The sequence below is a fragment of the Crocodylus siamensis genome, chromosome 4, assembly GCF_052110815.1.
Source record: "Crocodylus siamensis isolate JL-2025a chromosome 4, ASM5211081v1, whole genome shotgun sequence".
NCBI classification, from domain to species: Eukaryota; Metazoa; Chordata; order Crocodylia; family Crocodylidae; genus Crocodylus; species Crocodylus siamensis.
This window is the reverse complement of record NC_143398.1, coordinates 227,262,529-227,283,363: the sequence shown is the minus strand read 5'-3', so window position 1 is coordinate 227,283,363 and position 20,835 is coordinate 227,262,529. Positions and strand designations below refer to the sequence as shown.

General features: G+C 42.7%; 1 protein-coding gene across 1 annotated transcript in view; it reads right to left on the bottom strand.

Moving 5' to 3' along the window:
- LRP1B (LDL receptor related protein 1B) overlaps nt 1–20,835 on the bottom strand; it is a 1,602,836-nt gene that overhangs the window by 295,383 nt on the left and 1,286,618 nt on the right. Inside the window, exons 52-54 of the mRNA XM_090045827.1 lie at nt 17,452–17,580; nt 15,611–15,733; nt 559–699 (exon numbers count right to left, since the gene is read on the bottom strand). Of these exons, the coding sequence (XP_089901953.1) occupies nt 559–699; nt 15,611–15,733; nt 17,452–17,580 (393 nt within the window). The remainder of the gene's footprint in view (nt 1–558; nt 700–15,610; nt 15,734–17,451; nt 17,581–20,835) is intronic.

Sequence of the window (20,835 nt, the reverse complement as noted above, 5' to 3'; positions counted from 1 at the left end):
CAATCCCCAAACCTCTGAATCTCTCTGAATCTTTTCCAAATTGATTTGGAAAGCTTTGAATCAATGTGGACCTTTTTTTTTGGTCTCACAATCCAATTTAGATTTGGAGATTCGGCTGCCATATCAGGCCAAATCAGCATCCAAAGGATTGCACAGCCCTAATGCATAGCCCAATACTATTGTAGCCACTGGCATATGATAGCTATGTCTGCTGATCTTGTAGAAGTTATACAGATGGTATGGTCAGCTCCTATGAAATTTGCCTATAATCATAGGAATGCTGATTTATTTTAGTACTTATTAGAAATGTAAACAGCCTTGAAACTACTTTGTTACACCTAATGTGGTTGTATTTATTTTATCAGCTGAGATAAAAAACCAAACAGTTTTTTGGCCAAGGGCTGAAAAGTTATAATTATATTCTCACAGAATGAATGATTGCATTAAAAAACCAAAATGTTTAATAAATTTATTAGGATTAAAGTCTTGTGAAATATAATTCATGTTTCTTATTATTATATATTTATACTATTATATATTTAAAAGAAGAAAACAAACCTGAGCTTCTGCATTTTATGTTTACAGGAGCTTCATCAGAATGATCTGGGCAATCAAAGTCCCCATCACATTGCCACTGAGAATTTAAGAGACATCTTCCATCAGCACAACTGAATTCTCCAGGACTACAATGACGGTACCCTGAAATAGTGTAATAAAAGATTTATTGCTTCATGTTTTGTGTACACGCATATTTTAGTATGGTGTTATAACAGCATTAATACAAATAAAAATATAAACAGATAAAGAGATATATACAAACACTTGTTCACATATTGTTTCATTTCAATATATAGTATAAATTCTATGCATATACAATAATCTATATATTTTCAAAAATGATCAACAAATAGTTAAGGGAGTTTCTCCAAGCTCTGACATAGTCATAAATCTATTGTTTTTCTTCTTTAGAGTAAATATAGCTTCCTATAGGCATTGCATAACAATGTAATATGTATGCAATTCAATAAGGAGAAATGCAGAGTGCTTCATCTGGGGAGAAGCAACATGAATATAGGTTAGGAGATGTCCTGTCCAGCTTGATAACTGAAAGGGACCTTGGGGCTATGGTTGATCACAGAATGAACATGAGCTGCCAGCATGATGCTGTAGTCAACAGAGCTAATAGCATCCTGGATTGCATTAGTCAATGTGTTGTCAGCAGGGCCAAGGAAGTGATACTTATTCTCTACTCGGCACTGGTGAGACTCCCGCTGGCGTATTGTGTCCAGTTCTGGGTGCTACACTTCAAAAAAGATGTGGAAAGTCCTGAAAGGGTCCAGAGAAGGGCCACAAGAATGATTAAGAGCCTGGAGGACAAGCTTTAAGAGGAAAAACTAAGTGATCAGGGACCATTTAGCCTGTGGAAGAGAAGACTGAGAGGGGACTTGGTAGCCTTCTATAAGTATTTAAGGCATGAATATTGGAAACAATGGCTATAAATAGTTAGATGATCATTTCAGGTTGGATGTAAGGAAGAACTTCTTTATAGTAAGGGTGATCAGAAACAGAATAAAATAAAATAGATAAATAAAGAGAATTTAGAGCCAAATTCTAAGGAAGAGAATCTGACCATCAAGCCCAATTTGACTATCACCTGGAAGCTTTATATTGAATCTAAATGATGTCCTAAGCACAAGTGCATGCAATTAGTTTTCCAAAATGTAGCTGATGGGTGCAAACAAACATTGATGGAACCCAGCTCAGGCTTAGGCAGCTTACATTAAGCCACCTAAACCTGAGGGCCTTGTTACATGGTCATTGTAGATGGCTTCTGTCACTTTTGATCCCTGGATTGGTTGCACATTAACACCTTTAAGTGCCTTAAAGTACTCCTCATTTGGCTTAAAGATATGCCACTCCAGGGCAGAATTTTCTCTAGTCTGCCTAATTTTGCTCCTGTTCCATGAAGGTGTGGCCACTCTCCACAGCTATTCCACCTAAGGCGAAGTCCCCCAGCATCCTAGGATCTAGTTGCCCCTCCTGGCTCCTGCCCCAGGGTGGAGATGCTGGAGTGCAGCAAGGCTAGGCATGGCACCTCTGCCTTGCTGCTCCCACTGGGAAGAGCCAGAATCACAGCCCTGAAGTGTCTGGTGTCTGTGATGCCTCCCAGATTAACTTGCTGCTCTCAATTCCCAGGGAAGACTTGGGCAGCAGTGCCTGTGGGGGCAGCAGGTTGGTGTTCACCCATTCCAGTGACTTTCAATTAAACCTATGCCCAGATCCATTCTCTGCTGCAGGCATCCCCCAAATGGTCCCTTCCCTGAGGCTGAACCCATGCTCTATTAAGCTATGCAAGATCCAGATGCCAGCTCCCCACTCTTGGCTCACCCAGAAGCAGCTGCAGTTGGCAGGTACCTGAAGCTCTTGACCAGCCCCCCTCCCCACCAACCTGCTCCCCTGCCATAGCAGCCAGGTGGCACAGGCCACATCTGGGCTGGGGCTGCACAGAGCAGGCGGGAAGGCTGTGCCATTCACTGCTACATCCCAAGCCCACCAGGAACAGGATGTCCCATCACTATACCTCTGCTCAGGCATGTTCCCAGAACAGAACTAGGAGGTAGGGGCAGGACTAGCTAGCTTGTTGCTCTTGTCAGACAATGCCAGCACCTCATTCGTGGAGCTCCCTAGCTCTTCCCAGACCACTGGTCCAGAAACATGCCTTGGGGAGTAAGAGATGGGACTTTCAGCCTCCATTGGGCTTGGGAGGTGGCTGTGAACGGTGCAGCCTTTTCCTGTCAAATATTCAAGATAGTCAACAGTAGTGTGCAAATGAAAAAATAATTTCCAGATTCTATAATGTGAATGGAGCTGATGGCTCACTACCCTGATTGCAATATTATTTTTTCAATATGAGCTTTTTCCTAGATTTAATTCCAGTCGTGGTGGTCTTTGCCAATTGTATTTTTTTTTTTTTTGGTAGAGAGTCTGCATAAACTTCTTAGTATCTAACAATGAACAGTACCAGAAATAATTTTGAACCTCAAAATGGATGAAAATAAGGAGTTCTAAATTGACTCAAGAATGACTTTTCAAGTCAATCATCAGTGCAAAATGGAAGTTCCATGGAGCAGCTAAAATGCCGCATGCCCTCACCTATATTTATAATGATTTACTGTGCCAGACTGGATAACAGGTAGATAGCATGATAATATCAAGAGTAATGAAAGCTTTCAAAGGTGCTCTGGATTGAAGTAATGCCTCTAGTCAATGTGTAACTTCAGAAACAAAAAATGGAGATGAAAACTTGAAAAGATTCACACTTCTGGAAAACATAATCCAAAATTTTGAATAACTGATCAAATGCAAACTAAAATATTTATAAAATAAAAGGAAACCAGAGCAGTTAATGCGTATCTGTCTTCTATCTAAAGAGCACTTGGAAGATTTATTGTTATTCCTAGGAGTTTCTTCTCTGACTATGGCCCAAAAATGAATGTCTTATTCCACACTTGTCTAACTCTACCCCAACATAATTGGTCAAATAAAAGATACCACCATAATAAATCCTTGCCTCTCACAAAATTTCTGAGCCATCATGACTAAACATCACTATAATACTACCTGATATTACCCACATGCATCTCAGAGATATAAAAGGCTTCAAAATGCTGAAACCATGGAGCAATAATCTTATGGTGGTATCTTTCAAGAAAAACAATATTCGTATTTAAACAGCAACACCACAATCATTTTCCCCAATAATGTAGACCATTAAAATGTGGACTAGCTTTTGATTCTAGCCACTGAAGTAGGAGATTTTTTTTTCTGGATATCTTTATCCCTAGTGTCCCCTGGCAAATTGTAGATATATTATTTAATGCAACCCAAGAGATCCTTTCCAGAGGCAAAACTGGAAGCCTAAGGGAGCAAATCTCATCAGTGTTGACTTGAGATGCCTATGCATCTCCTACCTATTAACTTTCAGCCCTATGAGGCCACATTTTCTAGGTGTGTTTTTAACTAGCTAGTATAATCTGCTAATGCTACTGCCACACAAGTGTTTCAAGATCCATCTCTTTGCATTGCTACACCAACAGAGGATGACTCAAATTTGTATTAGTGTCCTTAGGAACTTGTTGAAATCTTGACATACTACTTTCTAATAGGAAATGTCAAAAATACTTCAATCAATTTGTTCTCAGGGACTCATCTCCAAGGTTGCAGTGGGGAAACTCCCCTTGAACAACCCTTTCTTCTGTTAACTACACAAAAACATAACATTACCTGATAATCTTACATGAGCAAGCTGGACAACCCAAAATATTATGGTAAGTTTATGGCACCATAAAATATTGGACCAAAAGAAATCTCATGAGGTTCAATAAGGAAAAGTGCAAAGTCCTGCACTTAGAACAGAAAAATGTCATGCCCTGGTACAGGCTGGGGACCAACTGTCTAAGAAGTAGCCCTGCAGAAAAGGACCTGGGGGTTACACTGGACAATAAGCTGAATATGAGCCAGCAGTGTGCCTTTATTTTGTACTAGTAAGAGTCTTGACAGCATATCAAGGGAAATAATTATCCCCCTCTATTCTGCACTGGTAAGAGCACATCTGCAATACTGTGTCCAGTTTTGTGTCCCCGCCCCCCTCCCTGAGAGAAAACTAGAGAAGGGATGTGGATAAACAGGTGAGAGTCCAGAGGAGAGCAAAGAAAATAGTTAGGGGGCTGGGGAACATTTCTTATGAGGAGAGGCTGAGGGGACTGGCTTTATTTAGTCTGGAGTAGAAAAGACTGAAGGGAGATTTAATAGCAGCCTTCAACTACTTGAAGGGTAGTTAGAAAGAGGATGGAGCTAGACAGTACTCAGTGGTGGCATATTTAATGGAACAAGAAGCAATGGTCTAAAATTGCAGGAAGGGAATTTTAGTTTTGATATTAGGAAAAACTTTCTAATTAAGAGGGTAATAAAGGACTGAACCGAAAGAGATTGTAGAATGTCTATCCTTACAAGGGTTTAAGACCAGTTAAATAAAACCTTGACTTAGCTGTTATACTTGGGAATGGTCCCATTTTGAGCAGGGTGTTGGACTAGAAGACCTACTGATGTCCTATCCAACTATGATTGTACGAATTAACTACTCTGTTCGCCATCTGGGTCAATTCTCCCATACAACACTTTGCAATGGTAACAGAGAAGAAAAGTTTCTTTGCCACCACCACTGCCAAAACATAAATCTATGCCACAATTGGTTGGCTTTGAATACTCCATCAATCAACTAGATGACTGACAGAGTTGATGTCAAGGTCAGTGGGAATGTCCCCCAGAGACTTCTGGAAGGCTTGTGGCTCTATGACCTTCTGGGGGAGGACAGGCCTATCCAGTCCACCACATTAGCAGAGGCAACAGAGGACAGAGATCTGTGGCACTAGGAAGTAGTGGTCTGTCCATAACAGAGGTGTCTTAATAATCTAAATCCCTGTTTCTGCTCAGGTGCAAAACATTAGGTCCAGCACGTTCCTCACTTCACATCAAGTTTTTTTTTTTCTTCAAGGAACATCTAGTCATAATCTCTCCACTAGAACATACAGAATGTATTTGTTAATAACAAATCCACTGAGGAATCCATTTCTACAGTGAGAGAATTCATTTAAAATGCATATTCACAAAAAACTTCATATGATTACAAATACAAAATGTACTGGATTTTAGAAACAGGTTGTTCTGAAACCCCAGTTTAGCCCTTTGTTTAGTGAAAGTTCTGTCCTATTTACATAAATCTTGTTCCTTTCCTAAAGTTGGGGTAATTCTGGTCTCATTCTGGTCTTATTTTACAATATAATTGACTTACTTCTTAATGAACTTGAAACTATAATGGAGCATAACTACAATGCAGTTAGTATTTTAACAGAATGTTCCATTAGTCTTCTAAATGATATGTTTATGACTAAAGTAAGAATAAAAAGACAGATATTTAATCTATTATTTTTCATGTATCATGGTGACAGGTTTTGGCATACGTGCTGCTATATTTGCTAAATAGCTGCAAGTTGTGTGCTGTGTAATAACTCAATAATTCTTTGATATATATGGAATAAAATAAATTAGAATGATTGAAAGCCTTTTATGGCTTTCCCAGTGTAGTATACCTAGACATCATCTACCTTCTAAAATGTTAATTTCCTTTGAATGCTGGATATTTCCAGATTCTCTCTCTACCACAGTATGAATAATGAAATAATTAAGAAATATTACCACCAAAAAAGGAAATGTTACTTAATTCTGAAGCTTGTGGATGTTACCTTTAATAGTTGTGAAAATTTCCCCTATGCATTTCAGATTTGCCCTAAGTAAACCTTGATTAGAGTGAGGCTCTACCTGTATCCCCATTCAAGCTGCCCCAGGAGCTGTCAGAGAAAGACTGTGGATTTGATCAAACATTCAAACTTCCTCAAATGGGAACAATCTTTCTTCTTTAATCTCATTTGAGGTACCTTGCTGCACATGACTGATATACACAGTCAAGCAGTATGTAGATTCCTTGCTCAGGTGTTAGTTTTGTGTACCTCATTAGGCAGTAATATATAAAGCCAAGTGATACCTCTAGTTTTGGGAAGAGGTTCTCCCTGTGACAGCTTACGTATCTTCCACAAAAGTTTGTGGAATTGTTCACTGTTGATACGAAAAGAAATATTTGGGGTCTCTTCTACATAGTAACAAAAGTGCTGCTTTTGAGGTGTCATGCAGCCCATGGCAAAAAATGAAAGGAATAATGGAAAACAAGAGGTGATGAAAAGGTAGACTGATCTCTTGGTTCTCCTATAGTGGCTTTCTCTGTGGCACTGAAGTGCTTCATTTGACTAAGAAGAGATTTGATACCTGATTTGATATCCATCCTTAACAGTAATGAATCAGACCTTAAACTATATGTATATACATACATACATACATACATCTGCATACATACATATATGTACACACATATATACATACATATATCTACACATACACAGAGAGAAAACTGGGGGGCTGTGGTGTAGACACCCACACAGTCAAATGGGTCACCAACTGGCTGGAGGGCCACACCCAGAGGGTGGTAGTGGATGGGTCCTTCTCAACCTGGAAGGACGTGGGCAGTGGGGTTCTGCAGGGCTCAGTCCTTGGGCCCGCACTGTTCAACGTCTTCATCAGTGACTTGGATGAGGGGGTAAAAAGCACCTTGTTCAGGTTTGCAGATGACACTAAGATGTGGGGGGACGTGGGCACACTGGAAGGATGCAACAGGCTACAATCGGACCTAGACAGGTTACAAGGGTGGGCGGACAAGGATAGGATGGGTTTCAACACAGACAAGTGCAAGGTGATGCACCTGGGGAGGAACAACCGGCACCATACCTACAGGCTGAGGAACTCCCTTCTCACCAGTGCAGAGGCAGAAAAGGATCTTGGAGTCATCATTGATGCCAAGATGAACGTGGACCGGCAGTGTGGGGGGATGCAGTTAGGAAGGCCAACTGCACCTTGTCATGCATCCACAGGTGCATCTCGAGCAGGTCCAAAGAGGTGACCCTCCCCCTCTATGCGGCACTGGTCAGGCCACAGCTGGAGTATTGCGTCCAGTTCTGGGCGCCACACTTCAAGAGGGATGTGGACAGCATGGAGAGGGTCCAGAGGAGGGCCACTCGTATGATCAGGGGACAGCAGGGCAGGCCCTACAAGGAGAGGCTACGGGACCTGAAGCTGTTCAGCCTCCACAAGAGAAGGCTGAGGGGGGATCTTGTGGCCTGTTATAAAATAATCAGAGGGGATCAGCAGGCACTGGGGGAGTCACTGTTCCCCCGAGCACCACCAGGAGTGACCAGGAATAACGGTCACAAGCTGACGGAGGGTAGGTTTAGGTTAGATATCAGGAGGCGCGACTTCACAGTCAGGTCGGCTAGGGTCTGGAACCAGCTTCCAAGAGAAGTGGTGCAGGCTCCTACCCTGGGGGTGTTTAAGAGGAGGTTAGATGAACACCTTGCTGGGGTCATTTGACCCCATTTTTCTTTCCTGCCATGGCAGGGGGTCGGACTAGATGATCTGCTCAGGTCCCTTCCGACCCTAGAAACTATGAAACTATGAAGAAAATGAAGGTGGGTGTTGTTTTGTTCTTTGTCTTCCCTTCTAGCCCACAACATATTAAGTTTTGATGATATGGATAATTTTTTCTATTATCTAGAGTCTATGAACCAACTCAGTAGCAATTTCACCTGCCAGGTAAAGAAATACCAAAGGCTTCTGAAACAATAAGACCTTTGTATAAAGAGGGATATCAGGGCTTAAAATTTCAAATGTTCATTTCCATCTACTGGCAAGTAAAAACTAAGGGATGACTGGATAAGAAAAACATCCAGAAAAAAATAAGTGTAGATTTGGTACATTATTACCATGCTGCTCTCACCGTGATTAATTAGAGAGTCAATGCTACTCTATGAGAAAAATGTAATGCTATATAGAAAGATTTGTTAATATTACAAATGTGTTCCTTTTAAAATACTTTTGTATCTGTGTGTGTGTGTGTGTGTGTGGATGCGTGTGTGTGTGTGTGTGTGTGAATTGCCCCTGACCTTTAGATGATAGGCTCTCTAAAAATACGGAAGATCCACATGTAGCCATCCCATGTTTACCAAATGCATATATAAGTAGAGTGTATGCACAAGAAACTTTAGATGCTGTCTCCACACACAGTGGCCAGATTATTGTCAGTAATTTGTGCATGGGTATTTTATACATGTACTTTGCATGTATATTAACTTTGAAAATACAGGGTGTGTCTACACATGTAATAAGGTGCATGAATAAACTCCTGAACTTATTGCTTTGGAGTTTATTGCTCTTGAGCACATCATCTGAACACGCGCCCAGGAGCAATGAGCTTCAGAGCAATAAACCCCAGAGTTTATTCATGTGCAGCACCTTATGCCAAGTTAGAGCAGCCCCAGCTGGCAGGGGCTCAGATGGCCAGCCTGCCAGCCTGGGGCTATTTCCCCTGCTTAAACATGCTGTGGAGAGGCTGGCCAGGGTAGGAGGGTGTTTCAGTGCAGGGCTAGCCAGCAGGCAGCCCCCACACTGAAGTACCCTTATGCCACAGCCAGCTGGGACACTGTACATGTGTGCTGCTGTGTTTTTTACAATGCAGAAGAATAGTAGTTGTAATTTAACTTACTTTGGCCTAGTAAGGCTACACATGTTTTACAATGTTACACAGCAAATTAGTCAATTGATGCACCCACAGAGACCTGATTGTTACAATCAGAATACAGTACGTATACATTTGCATGTATATAACATACTGAAAATGAAGCACATAGAAGTAATGAAGATAAAATGTATTTCAACATTTTGTGTATTTAGTGGGCATGTCTGTATGAGGTGCTTTACTGCACAGTAGCATAGTTTACTGTGCAGTAAGTATGTGCTTCCACATGTGAACATGCTTACTGTGCAATAAACCTTGCTAATCATAAGTAATTTTGCTACCTGTAAATACAAGTAGAAAATTTACTTTTGATTAACAACGGCACAGTAGCACTCATGTAGATAACTGGGAGAAAATCTGTCTTTGGTCAGTCAGCCACCAGGGGGTGGGAGATTGCTCCCTGCCTCCGGGAACTACCTGCTGCCAGGGTGGGCTTCACCACCAGAGCCCAGGCAGGGACTATGTCCCCCTGCCCCAGCACCAAGGAACTCCAAGCCCCCTGCTCCAAGATTGTGATTGGAGGCTGGCAGATCATTATCTTTCAGTCCCCTCTTCACAATCACAATTGGGGAGCAGGGGGCTGAGAAATCCTTATCTCCCAGCCCAAGTAATGGTTTCATAGATTTCATAGATATTAGGGCTGGAAGGGACTTTATAAGATCATTGGGTCCAGCCCCCTACCCAAGGGGCAGGAAGTCAGCTAGGGTCAAAGGATGCCAGCAAGATAAGCATCCAAATGTTTCATAAAAGTGTCCAGAGCAGGTGCTTGCATTACCTCTGGGGGAATCCATTCCAAGCCTTGGGGGCTCAGACAGTAAAGAAGTTTTTTCTTATGTCCAGCCTAAAATGGTCTTGAAGGAGTTTGTGACCCTTAGATCTTGTCATCCCTTGGGGTGTTCTAGTAAACAGGTGTTCCCCCACATCCTGATGCACACTTCTGGACTCATAGATTTCATAGACATTAGGGTTGGAAGGGACCTTGGGAGATCATTGAGTCCAGCCCCCTGCCCCAAGGCAGGAAGTCAGCTAGGGTAAAAGGATCGCAGCATGATAAGTGTGCAAACCCTTCTTAAAGGAGTCCAAAGTCGGTGCTTGCACCACCTCTAGAGGAAGCCTGTTCCAGGCCTTGAGTGCTTGGACAGTAAAGAAGTTTTTCCTGATGTCTGGCCTAGCATGGTCTTAGAGGAGTTTGTGACCATTGCTCCTTGTCATCCCTTGGGGTGCTCTGGTGAACAAACATTCCCCCAGATCCTGGTGCACACCCCTGATGTACTTATAGGCTGCCACCAGGTCACCCCTGAGCCTGTGTTTTTCCAGGCTGAAGAGTTCCATGGATCTCAATCTCTCTTCATAAGGCCTATTCTCTTGTCCTCTGATTATGTGCATGGCTCTCCTCTAGACTCTCTCAAGCTTCTTCACATCCCTCCTGAATTGTGGAGCCCAGAATTGGATGCAGTACTCCAGCTGCAGCCTCACCAGGGCCACATACAGTGGGAGGATGACATCCTGATATTTACTTGAGAAGCATTTATGGATGCAAGCCAGAGTTTGGTTTGCTTTACCAGCTGCGACATTGCATTAGTGGCTCATGTTCACCATATGTTCATTCATGACTCTCCAGTCTCTTTTGGCTTTGGTACTAGCTAGCATAACACTGCTGAGTCTATGCTAGCTAGCTGTGGGGTTTCCCCACCCTCCCCAAGATGGAGTACCTTACATTTGTTGGTATTGAAAGTCATCAGGTTTGTATCTGCCCACTTTTTCAGCCTATCCAAGTCAGCCTGGATCACCAGCCTATCCTCCAGTGTGGATGCTCTACCCCAAAGTTTGATGTTATTGGCAAACTTGGCCAGTCCACTTCTGACATTTGTATCCACATCATTGATACAGATGTTAAAGAGAACAGGTCCCAGGCCAGAGCCACCACTGGTCACAGAGTGCCCTGATGATTCTCTTCTGTGGACCACCACTCTCTGAGTCTGGTCTTGGAGCCAATTCTTCAGCTATCAGACTGTGATGTAGCCAAAACCACAATTGGCCAGTTTTTCCAAGAGGAGATCGTGGGACACGAGAGCAAAGACTTTTCTGAAGCCCAGATATATGATGTCAATCTCTTCTCCCTTGTCCAGGTGATATATCACCTGGTCATAGAAGGAGATGAGATGGGTCAGGCAAGGCCTGCCAGCAACAAACCCATGCTGGCTGTCCCTCAGGATGTTGCCATCAGCCAGCTTGTCAAGAGTGGACTCTTTGACGATTTTTTCCCGAATCTTCCCAGGGATTGAGGTCAAGTTGATTGGCTTGTAGTTCACTAGATCTACTTTCAAGCTTGACTCTTTCAAGCTTTCCATGGCCTTCCTGAATTGTGCAGCCCAAAATTGGTTGCAATACTCCAGCTGCAGCCTCATCAAAGCTGAGTACATTGGGAGGATGACATCCTGGGTCTTGCTTGAGATTCATTGGTAGAGGAAGGCCAGAGTTTTGTTCACTTTGTCAGCTGTGGTATCGCATTGGTGCTTCATGTTCACTTTGGGGTCAATCATGACCCCCAAGTCTCTTTCAGTTGTGGTGCTAGCAACCGTAGCATTGCTGAGCCTATTAGTGTGACGTGGGATATCCCTCCCCCCCTTCCCCTCACCGAGGTGGAGCACCTTGCATTTCTCCATATTGAATGCCATCAGGTTTTCATCTGCCCACCTTGCAAGTCTGTCAAGGTGGGCCTGGATCACCAACCTATCCTCAAGTGTGGTTACACTTCCCCAAAGTTTGGTGCTGTCAGCAAACTTAGCCAGTCCATTTCTGACACCAGAGTCCAGATCATTTATAAAGACATTAAAGAATACAGGTCCGAGAATGGAATCTTGGGGGACACCACTGGTCACTGAGTGCCATGTTGATTCAGTTCCATCAACTACCACTCTCTGGGTCCAACCTCAGAGCCAGTTCCCCAGCCATCAGACTGTGGTATAATTGAGGCTGCATTTGCCCAATTTTTCCATGAGGACATCATGGAATGCCAGGTCAAAGGCTTTTTTTAAGTCCAAATATATTATATCAATCTCTTCCCTTTTGTACATCACCTGGTCATAGAAGGAAAGGAAATTAGTCAGGCAAGACCTACACACCACAAACCCATGCTGGGTATCCCTCAAAAAATTGCCTTCTATTAGTCTATCAAGAATGGTTTCTTTGACATTTTTTTCCAAAATATTCCCAGTGATTGAGGCCAAACTGATTGGCTTATAGTTTCTCGGGTCTTATTTCCCTCCTTTCTTGAACACTGGCACCACATTGGCCCTCTTCCAATCTTCAGATGCTTTGCCCAAGTGCCAAGAGTTCTCAAATATCCTTGCCAGTGGCTGCACAATGATGTCTGCCAGTTCCTTTAGCACTCTTGGGTGCAATCTATCTGCACCATCTGATTTGTGGAGGTCCAGCCTCTAAAGGTGATCCCTCACAAGATCTACACCAATGGTGGACATATATTCACACTCACACGGGTCATACCACATCATGTTAGGCAGAGTGTTCCCTTTGGGTTGGTGAAAAATGATGAAAAGTAAACATTAAGCAGATTGGATTTTTCCTGGGTGTCTGTAGTTAGCTGCCCCAACTGGTTTAGCAAGGGTCCAACATTGCCTTTGCTTTTCTTTTGACTCTGCACATATCTGAAGAAGGACTTTTTATTGTCCCTGATTCGTGTAGCTAGTTTGAGTGCAGTTGCAGCCTTGGCTTTCCTAGTCCACTCTCTACAGGTGCAGACCAGTGCAGAATACTCCTCAGTGGTGTTTCCTGTGTTCCATCCTTCATAAGGCTCTCTTTTTAGATGTAGGAGGTCCATGAGTTCCCCGTTGAGCTCACTTCCTTATGAGCAACCTGTTGTCATGAACTCCCTTCCCTGTCAAATCATGGCCTCTCAGGGCCTCAAGAACAAGCCTCTTTAGTGTACGAAAGTTGGCTTTCCTGAAGTTGAGGACTACTGCATTGTTAGATGGCTTGACAGTTTTGCGATGGATAGTGAAAGTTATCAACTTGTGGTCACTGTCATCCAGTTTCCCTTCGATTCTTAGGTCACTGATTAGATCATCCCCTTTGACCAGTACCAGGTCCAGCAGTGCCTTACCTCTTGTCAGCCCATAAAGTTCTTGAGGCAGGTGGAGCTCATCCACACATGTGAGGAAGCTTTGAGACCAATCAGATTGGACTGAGTGCTCTTCCCATGAGATGTTTGGGTAGTTGAAGTCTCCCATGACAACCACACATTGAGAGCATGCAACCTCAATTGGTCCCTTGATTTGGAGGTCTGTAGTAGACACCTACCATTGTATCCCCTTCACCACATTCCCCTCATATTCTAAACCAAAGGGTCTCCAGTCATTCTCTGTGTAGCTCTCCTTCACATACAGAGCTACACCCCCGCTCCCTTTTTCAGCACAATCTGTCCTGTACAGAGTATAGCCATTTATACCCATAGTCCAGTTATAGGAGGAGTCCCACCAGGTCTCTGTTATCTCTATGAGATCATAGTCATCGTAGTTTATCAAAAAGACCAGTTCCTCCTGTCTATTTCCCAAACTCCTGGCATTAGTGTACAGGCAAGTAAGTATGCCATTGAAATCTCTGTTCTTGGGCTGGGGAAGGAGTGGGTTTCCTTTAGCATCCTAACCTGCTGATTTTGTGGTTGATGCTTGGTGATCTGGCTCTGGTGGTTATCTGCCCATCCCCCAGTGAGCTTAGTTTAACGCCTAGTTGAGCAAGTCAGCCATTCTGGCTGAGAAGATGAGCTTCCTCCCCAGTGGAGTGAGGTGGAGGCTGTATCTTCCCAACAGACCACTGCCTCTCTCTCTGAAGTGCAGACTGTGGTCATGGAAGCTGAAGCCTTCATGATGGCACCAGCACCACAATCTTCATTTGGTCATGGGGCTTCGGCTGGGAGACTCTTATCTCTCAGTGCCAGCTCCATAGTTGCAGGACCAGTGCTAAGAGATCCTTATCTCCCAGCCTGAGGTGGCAGCAGGGGTCTATTGCAGGACCACAGGAAGAAGGAGCAGTTTGCTGCCATTAGCATCAAATCTACTCCTGCTTCCCTGCATGTGTGTACATGCCTATCCAGGAGTTTTTAATCATGAGTAGTTTACTCGTGAGTAAACTAATCCCAGATGAAATGCATGTGTAGACACACCTAGTAGGTAGAAAATAAAATAGCAAAATATCTGTTTATTATTGCACAGTCTTATTGTCAGTATTAGTAGCTCATGGTAGGACAACATAATACTTAAATGGATTATAGATCTTAACTGTACTACCTCTTAACAAAATATCCAAAACAAACAATAATATATCAGTATAGATTTATTTTTGAATAAAGGTATGCTATACAAACATGTAAGATTATATATATATATATATATATATATATATATATATATGAAATATCTAATTTAGAAATTAAACATTAATTTCAGGCTTTTAAAATAGAATCTCATTTTGCCTGCATTCTCTATATGCCTTAAATGTTTGTGTCTTATTCATAGAATCATAGATGCTAGGATCAGAAGGGACCTCAACAGATCATCGAGTCTGACCCCCTACCTAGGCAGGAAAGAGTGCTGGGGTCAGGTGACCCCACAGATGCCTATCCAGCCTTCTCTTAAAGACCCCCAAGGTAGGTATCACCTCCTCACTGTAGGCATCACCTCTTTGGATCTATTTGTCATGATAAAATACAGTTAGCTTTGCTGAAGATTTTGTCACACTGATGACTCATGTTCACCTTGGAGTCCACTATGACTCTGAGACCCCTTTCCACTTCTCTGCTGCTGAGAAGGTCACTTCCCAGCCAGTAGGTGTGCTGAATATTTTTAAGCCCTCGGTGCAGCACTCTGCACTTGTCCTTCTTGTACTGCATCCTATTGTGTACTGCCCATTTTTCTAACCTGTCCAGGTCTGCCTGCAATCATTCCTACCCTCCGGAGTGTGCACTGCACGCCACAATTTAGTATCATCTGCAAACTTGGACAGAGTACACGTCACACCCACATCCAATCCACTAATTAAGATATTGAAGAGTACAGGTCCAAGGACTGAATCCTGAGGGACTCCAATACTCACATCCTTCCAGGTCAATACTGACCCATCTACTACCACTCTCTGAGTGTGACCACTAAGCCAACTTACCACCCACCAGACCATGTAAACATCTTTGTCACAGCCTCTTAATTTATTTATGAGAACAGGATGAGATACAATATTGAAGGCCTTTCTAAAGTCCAAGAAAACAACATCCACCTCTACTTCTGCATCTAAGCATTTTGTGATCCTATAATTCAGCCTGAGATTCTTCTGCATTAACTGGATTTTAATTATACTTGCCACATTCAAGTGATTCATCAGATCCATCTCCACAGTCATCATCATGGTCACATACAAACTGTTTGGGAATGCAGATTTTATTCTGGCACAGGAAGGCATTCTCATCACATATGTTATTGGGAGCTATGAAATATAGTACACAAAAAATAAGGAACACTTAGAACAATTCATATTGTTCTTCATTTGGAAAAAACCTCAAGTGATATAAATTTGAGATTTCTAACTGATTCAAAACAAATAATCATAAAATTTGTGTCACATACACTGATTAGCACACACAAGCAGAACCAGCAGCTACCATCACAAAGAGGAAAATAAAAATCATCAGAGGATCTCAACTAACGTGTTCAAATTTATCACTGATGGCTTACAGTTGGGCTGTGCAAAACGGCATCATTCCATTTTGATTTACGTTTCAAGTATTCAGCAGAACAGTGTTTCATTTCGAATTTTGTTTTGATTCAAAAGCACTGTTCCATTTCATTTTGTCAAAACACTGATGCTGTTTCAATGCTTTTTCAATGTTTTGCCCATAGGCTATAATGGGGAAGCTTGAAACAGCCTCTCTCATCTGGCAGGCAGATGGGCTGTGGGAGGGCTATGGGAGGACTGCAGGAGCTGTGTGAGTCCTCCCTCAGTTGTGGGCCCTCAATCTGCCTGCCAGATGAGGGAGGGAAGCTGGGTGCTGCCACCTGGGACTGGCAAGCTGGGGAAAGGAACTGAGCTCTACCCCTCAGTTCCCCTCCCCAGCGCTGTGATCAATCAGACTGGGGAAGGGAAATGAGCCCGATCATTCAGTTCCTCTCCCCAGTGCTGTAGTGGATCAGGCTGGGGAAGGGAACTCAGTTCCCCTTCTCAGCACTGTGACCAGGTTGGGGAAGGGAATTCAGCCCAACTCAGCTGAGTTCCCCTCCTCAGCCCTACAGTGTTCCCCTCCCTAATCCTAGTGCTGGGGAGGGGAACTTAGCTCAGCTGGGCTCAGTTCCCTTCCCCAGCCTGATTGATCACAGCAATTCCCTAGCATTCCCTAGCTCAATGGATCACAGCACTGGGGAGGGGAACCGAGTGATCGGGCTCAGCTTCCTTCCTCAGCCCAATCAATCACAGTGCTGGGGAGGGGCTCAGTTCCCTTCCCCAGCTCAACTGATCACAGCACTGGGGAGGGGAACTGAGCGATGGGGCTCAGTTCCCTTCCCCAGCCTGATCAATCACAGTGCTGGGGAGGGAAACTATGCTATCGGGGTCAGTTCCCTTCCCCAGCCCCATTGATCACAGTGCTGGGAAAGGGAACTGAGTGATCAGGCTCACTCTCTCCTCCAGCCTGATCAGAGCACTGGGGAGGGGAAATGAGCCCAAGTTCAGTTTCCTACCCCTGCGGTGCGATCAGCTTCCTGCAGTCCAGGCATGGGAGATGGGGAGAGCCAGAGCTGCACCCTCGGCTGAGCCACAATGGGCTGCAGAGCCACTGGGAGAGTAGCTCTGGTTCTCCCCTGTCTCCCACCACCTGGCTGCTGGCATCATTGAAACTCAAAACATTTTGACTAGCCTCATTTCATTTCAAGGCTGTTTTGGAGCCCTTTGTTTCATTTTGATTTCATTGTTTTAAGCTTGAAATGAGTCAAAACAGTGTTGAAACAAAACAGAGAAATTTTGCACAGCCCTAGCTTCCAGTATATATTGCATACTATAAAGGCAAAGCACAATGCACTCCACTAAACACGCCACATCATAATAGGCAAAGGATCCACCAGGAAAAATACAAGAAACATGAAAAATACTGTGAAAAAGTAATCCAGAACACATTTTAGATTTTATTGTACATATAACAAAACAACTTATACCACAGCCAGCTGTAGAGAGTTCATCACTTCCATTAGGACAATCTCTTTCACCATCACAAAGCCAGTGTTGAGGAACACAAGCATGGGAGCCTAAGCAACTGAATGTGTCTGCAGCACAAGTTACGGCACCTAAAAAAAATTGCAAAAACTTAGGGCTGAACAAACATCCTACCTGGAACATTTTATGAGCTTTTTGGACTATAGTTGCTGAAGAATTATAACATGAAAAAGAAGGTTGATACGTCAGGTTGTACATTGGACAGTATTCTAAACATTTAGATTAAGATTGTACATTAAAGTTTCTGCATCTATATTTTTTCTTCTGTGTATTTACTTCCCACAGTTACTCATTTATTCTTTTATGGAATGTTATTTTACTGTTTTTCAAAAAAATCTAGGCAGTAGAACACTTTTACAAGGCACAGACATATTTTAGGAATACAGTGTTATTTTTAATTCATTGGATTAGCCCTAATACTAAGAGTTCTCATCTGTTCATTACGAATTCCAATGGAATGTTAGGTGCTTTGGGCAAGTTCAGGTCTGTATTGCCCCATACCGAATACTGAATAGAGAACATGGAGTAGTTGAGGCAAAAACCCCAAAAACTCACAAAAGAAAAGCAAGCTTTCTTAGTTTTATACAATGCACTTTTTGTCACTTAACAGGACCACTAACACCACAAGGAGGAAAGTTAGATGGATTTTGAGTGTTTTGGAGTACTGTTTGGAGAATTCTTTCTGGGGTTTGTTTTTTGTAAGCTGCACAGAGCCTTTTGGATAGGGTAAAATAGAATTCTAAAAACATAAATAATTAAGTTAGATGTTTTTGTTTGTTCTTTGAGAGCAGACTTTCCTCTAGAATAAATTTCTATTTTTATGTACAGTTTATTAGCCAGTTTTGAAGTGATTGTTTTTATGCAAACCATCATTATGATTCCTTTTTCCAGATAAACCAAATTTGCATCTCTAAGGAAGAGAAAGTACATTTTCTATTCATTTCTTTGAATATTTATTAAAATTAAAGTTAAACAAATTCACAGACTTCATCTTATGATTCATTTCCATTATTACCTCCAAAAGGAAAAAAAACCCCAACATTGTTGCTTTTACTAATCTGACATTTCAGATACTTTTGAAGATAAATTGCATTTTAAAAACAGGTAGACTTCAAAATGCTTAAGAGGGCTTGGAAACAAACTCTTTTTGACAGCCCTGGGAAAAAAAAAGAGTGAATCTCTTGTCATTTAAGAATCTTCAGTACTGCTCCTCTGGTAGGGCTTTTTTCCAATAGGATATCTGTAAGCAATGGTAGACTATGGATAAGAAGGTGATATATAAAATCTGAACAAAATAAAGGAGTGGTAGTTTGTTGTTTTCTCCTTGATTTGTTCTTAAAATTTCTATTTTCTTTTGATACTATTCCACTGACTATGTGTGCTAGACTAGAGACATTAAATCTGATTTAACCATGACCCCAGTATCCATAAATGAGAATCTTTTTTCCTGACTGCAAATATCAGGGTGATAACTTGAACCTAATGTTACAATTGAGAGCTGCTGGCCATTATATTTAAAAAATCATGGTAATCAGGAGAGGTTCCAGATGATTGGAAAAGAGCAAATATAGTGTCCATTTTTAAGAATAGGAAGAAAAAGGATCTGGGGAACTACATACTGGCCACCCTCACCTCAGTCCCTGAAAAAATCATGGAGCAGGTCTTCAAGGAATTCATTACTAAGCGTCTGAAGCAAAATAAACTGATTAGGAACAGTCAGCATGGATTCATCAAGGGCAAATAATGCCTGACCAACCTGATTGCCTTCTATGATGAGATGACTGGCTCTGTGGATATGGGGAAAGCAGTGGACATATAACTTGACTTTAGCAAGGCTTATATGTGGTCTCCCACAACATTCTCACAAGAAAGTATGGGTTGGATGAATGGACTGTGAAGTAGATAGAAAACTGGCTGGACTGTTTAGCTCAAAGGGTAGTAGTCAATGGCTCAATGTTTAGTTGGTAGCCAGTTCCAAGTGGAGGGCCCCAAGCATCAGTCCTGGAGCCAGTTTTATTCAAAATCTTCACCAATGATCTGGAAGATGGGGTGGAGTGAACTCTTAGGAAGTCTGTAGATGACAGCAATCTGGGTGGAGTAGTAGATATGCTGGAGAGTAGGGCTAGGATTCAGAGAGACCTCAACCAATTAAAGGATTGAACCAAAAGAAATTGCATGAAGTTCAATAAAGATGCATATAAAGTCCTGCATTTAGGACAGAACAATCCTAGGCACTGGTATAGACTGGTGACTGACTAGCCAAGCATTAGGGATGTGCTAAAATTTGGTTCCTGATTTAATTTGGCAGAGATTCAGTCCAATTCAGTGGCTGAATCTCTGAATCTGAATCAAATCAGATGACCCCTTAATTTTTCTGAATCAAATAAGAACCCTCCAAACCAAAAGTTACCCACTGGGCAACTTTGGCAAATCCAGCAGGCTAAGGAACTCAGGAGAGCCACCCCTACACCAGCCCCAGAACGATGTGTAGGGAAGCCTAGAGCCTCTAATGGGACAATTATATGCCTGTACACCAATGCCAGGAGCTTGGGGAACAAACAGGATGAACTGGTCCCGCTACTAAACAAGAATGATTACAATCTCATAGGGATAATGGAGACCTGGTGGGACTCCACCTATGACTGAGCCACAGGTATAGATGGCTGTACCTTGTACAGGAGAGATTGTGTAGACAAAAGGGGTGGGAGTGTAGCTCTCTATGTCAAGGAAAGCTACATGTCCCTGCAAGCCAACATTGACATCCAGGGTGGATGACTGGAGACTCTCTGAGTAAAAATTCATGGTGAAAATGGCACAGGGGACACAATGGTAGGAGTCTACTACAGACCTCCTAATCAGGATCAAGAGCTCGATGAGGAATTCGCCAGGAAACTGGCTGGGGCTGCATGCTCTAGGTGCATGGTTGTCATGGAAGACTTCAACTCCCCAGACATCTTATGGGAAGAGCACTCAGCCAAATCTGAACAGTCTCAAAGCTTCCTCATATGTTTGAATGAGCTCTAAAGCTGTGTCTACATCTAAATCGCTGATTCACTGAACCAGCATTGAATCTTCAGATTCAGATATGGCCATTTTGGATCAGGCACAGTGATCTGAATCAATGAATCAAATCACTGTTCTTGATTCAGGCTGAATCCAAATCCAAATTGAATAGAGCGTACTTCACACACCCCTGCTAAGCAACTGCTCTGCAGAAAAGGACCTGGGGGTTACAGTGGATAATAAGCAGAACATGAGCCAACAGTGTGCCCTTGTTGCAAAGAAGGTTAACAGCATCCTGGGTTGCATTGGTAGGAGTATCACCA